Genomic DNA, 3601 nt, shown 5'->3' with positions numbered 1-3601 from the left:
TCATGTTCACTTGTAGAATTAGCAAGGAGGTTAGCTGTGTATTGGAAAATGATATGAACTCCCATCTCCTTTTTCTCTCTCCCTCTCTCCTTCCCTCTCTCTCTCTGTCCTTTTCTTCTTCCTTCTCTCTCTCCCTCTCTTCTTCCCTCTCTCCTTCCTTTTCTCCCTCTCTCTCCCTCTCCTTCCCTCTCTTCTTCCCTCTGTCCTTTTCTCCTTCCTTCTCTCTCTCTCCCCCTTTTCATCCCTCTCTCCTTCCTTCTCTTCCTCGCTCCTTCCCTCTCTCCTGTGCCTCAGTGTTCTGCTAAGTGTGGTCTGGGTCAGCAGATGCGCTCGGTGAGGTGTCTGACCAACACCGGCCTCCCGTCCTCAGAGTGTCCGGACCTCCAGAGACCCTCCAGCACGCAGCAGTGTCGGAGCAAGTGTGACCTCATCAGCCCCACCGACAACCCAGAGGGTCAGCGTTCACCGCCAATAACTTTACCGCACAGCCAAAGACTTTATCAAACGACCAGCGTTCACCCATCAATAACTTTACCGCACAGCCAAAGACTTTATCAAACGACCAGCATTCACCGCCAATAACTTTACCGCACAGCCAAAGACTTTATCAAACGACCAGCGTTCACCCATCAATAACTTTACCGCACAGCCAAAGACTTTATCAAACGACCAGCGTTCACCCATCAATAACTTTACCGCACAGCCAAAGACTTTATCAAACGACCAGCATTCACCGCCAATAACTCTACCGCACAGCCAAAGACCGCACAACCACAATACAACAACCAAAAAGCCCTACTGAAAATAATTGCATAGCATTGTTTTGCTCTCTGTTGTTTTGATGTGAACACTAATATCTGTATTGTGTGCTTTTTGCCCTCCAGAATGCAAAGATGTGAACACAGTGGCATACTGCCCCCTGGTGTTGAGGTTCAAGTTCTGCAGCCGTCCATACTTCAGGCAGATGTGCTGTAAGACCTGCCAAGGACACTGACCTCCGCTCCCCTCGCCGCTCTCTCTGTCCACCAGTCCACGGTTTCTAGCTCACCACCCCACACAGCCGCTGACTTTAAAAACAGCACCGTCCCTGATCCACCACTGACCCAGTTAATCTAAACCCAATCAGCGGGCGGCACAGCTGGGGTGCGTTCCCCGAGAGAGTCCACAAGCATGTACCGCCATACCGCAGCCAAGCGATAGAAAGCCTAGAATAAAACACCCTCCCCCACCCTCTCTCTATTTCTTGGTAACTGTGGTGATTGCTTAGCCACGCTGTCAGGAAATGCACCCTAGTTCTGTAGTCAGTAGTTCTCTCAGGCTCTGTGAATTTCTCTGGCGGGGTTACTGGGTAGAACAGGCCACTGAAGAGCAGAAGACGAGAGAGAGGGAGACAGACGGGGGAGAGAGACAGGGACACAGAGAGAGGGAGACAGACGGGGGAGAGAGACAGGGACACAGAGTCTGTCACCGTGGCGATGTGGGAGACCCGTGAGCATGCTGCTGCTTCTGCTGCTGTGGAGTCACATCCTCCGTCCATCACCATAGCAACATGCCATCAGAGCTGCAAGTGGCCCACCAGAGAGGAAATGTCGTACGTCCGTGTGTGTGTGTGTGTGTGTGTGTGTGTGTGTGTGTGTGTGTTTGATGTAGCTTTATCTTGACCACAACGGAGATGAGACCGTCATCTGAATGGTGCCAGAATGTGCACCCTAGATCCCAGCATGCATTTCAGGCTGTTAATGTTGAACAAAACCTTTGAAATGTCTAAGATATTATTAGAGCTAATGGATTGTTACCTGACACAGTCTAGTTCCCTTTAATTCTGCTCTTGTCCTTCTGTTGTTGTGGGTCAGACCTCTTGCCTCGTGTGTCAACTGTCATTGCATGGACCAGATGTGCAGTATGTCTCCAAAAGCTAATCACAAAGTTGTATTGTGCACAAGGATTATGAAAATGTGACCACCATAGCATTTGTAACCATAACCTCATCAACACCTGAACAAGTGGATGAGGTTATTACACGACCCAGAGCTAATTGAACCCATTTGACATGTAATCACAGGGATCACCCTTCAGTACTGATGTGTTCAGAGCTGGACTAAGCCTTTCTGTGTGTGGAATACATCAACAGTATGAGAAGACATGTCTTTATTGAAGAGATGTCTCTAGCATACTCTTATGAAAGAGATGTCTGTAGCATACTCTTACGAAAGAGATGTCTGCAGCATACTCTTAATAAAGAGATGTCTCTAGCATACTCTTTATGGAGAGAGCCTCTAACTAAGTTGTGGTGGCGTTCTCCTTGGTGCTTTGGAATGGTGCTATTTCTTAATGGTTCTTGATGTTATTATTATTATTATTACTATTGTTGAAATCATTCTAATGAAAACTGATTCTCTTGTGGTCAAGCTAAGTTGGTAAAGATACTGTATAATGTACGTAACAAGATTTAGAAGAGAAGACCCTATTTCAGCCTTCCCCCACCATGTATGCCAGATATGTGCTCAAATCTGAAAGAAATTTCCTAGTAAAACGTTAAATGTTTTATATTTTATTTTCATTATTTTTATACACCCGTTGTTGTATCTTTTAGGGTGTAATTAAATCCACGATGGTTGACAATAAAGTTTGTTTTTTAAAGAGTCAATAGAAGTGGGTTTGTGATGCCTTCTAGTACTGACAAATGTCTACAATGATGCATATTCAGCGTCATATTTATTTGACTTAGGGGTGGGCGATATGGCCAAAATCTTCTATCATGGTATGTGTAATTTTATATCACGGTTACGGTATATATCACGGTTTATTATAGCGCTCTTCAGAATGTTCAAAAAAGTTCTGTTGATTTTAATGGGCCACCCCATGCTCGCTGCTTGTCTACGTTGTAGCCCATTGAATCCAAAACTGGCCGCTTCACTCCAACTAAAAGAAAATATGTGAGTCTACCTGTTTCCTTCCGAATAGGTCTTCCCTGATCAGTGTGTCCATGAATCCGTTGACTTGGTCAGTCTCTGGTTAGCTGCCAGTGTCAAATTATGGTTTGTTTAGGCAACAAGCCTTTTGAAAACACTCTACAGCCCACACAACGAGCAGGAAGACCTTGCGTGAAACCTGTCGCCCCTCTCTTGTACTTCAGGAGTCAGTGGCAGCAGCGAAAGGGAAACTTCAGAATCCTTCTTTCCCATACCACTTACTCACACCAGGGAAGTGATCGCAGTATTCCTCGCCTCCACAAGACGCTGCCATGTAGCATACCTTTATTAGAACTTTCTCTAAAAATTGTGTTTGGACCAATGAGGAAATCAATTTGGGCTTAAAGTGAAGCTGGTGAGGCTGAAGTTCGTGTAGATTCAAGTTTGAAACAGGGAAGACTTCTCAGACTGCTGAAAATGAAAGCAAAGCTGGTTAAACAGCCTTCAGAAAGGACAGTGTAGTGTGAAGACAAAATGGATTCCAAACTTGAAGAGGATCTCTGCTGTCCTGTGTGCTGTGACTTCTTGATAGATCCTGTCATTTTGACCTGTGCTCATAGTGTGTGTAAAGCCTGTCTGCAGCAGTTCTGGGAGAGCAAAGGATCCAGAGAATGTCCATACTGCAGCAG

The 3601-nt window shown here is 45.7% G+C and overlaps 1 protein-coding gene across 1 annotated transcript in view; it reads left to right on the top strand.

Moving 5' to 3' along the window:
* adamts10 (ADAM metallopeptidase with thrombospondin type 1 motif, 10) overlaps positions 1 to 2641 on the top strand; it is a 42565-nt gene extending 39924 nt beyond the window's left edge. Inside the window, exons 23-24 of the mRNA XM_031574323.1 lie at positions 295 to 454; positions 885 to 2641. Of these exons, the coding sequence (XP_031430183.1) occupies positions 295 to 454; positions 885 to 994 (270 nt within the window). The 3' untranslated portion in view covers positions 995 to 2641. The remainder of the gene's footprint in view (positions 1 to 294; positions 455 to 884) is intronic.
* The last annotated feature ends 960 nt before the right edge of the window (positions 2642 to 3601 follow it).

Source organism: Clupea harengus, chromosome 10 (assembly GCF_900700415.2).
Source record: "Clupea harengus chromosome 10, Ch_v2.0.2, whole genome shotgun sequence".
In the NCBI taxonomy this organism is placed as follows: Eukaryota; Metazoa; Chordata; class Actinopteri; order Clupeiformes; family Clupeidae; genus Clupea; species Clupea harengus.
Note: the sequence above shows the minus strand (reverse complement) of the source record. Positions and strands in the feature narration are given on the sequence as shown.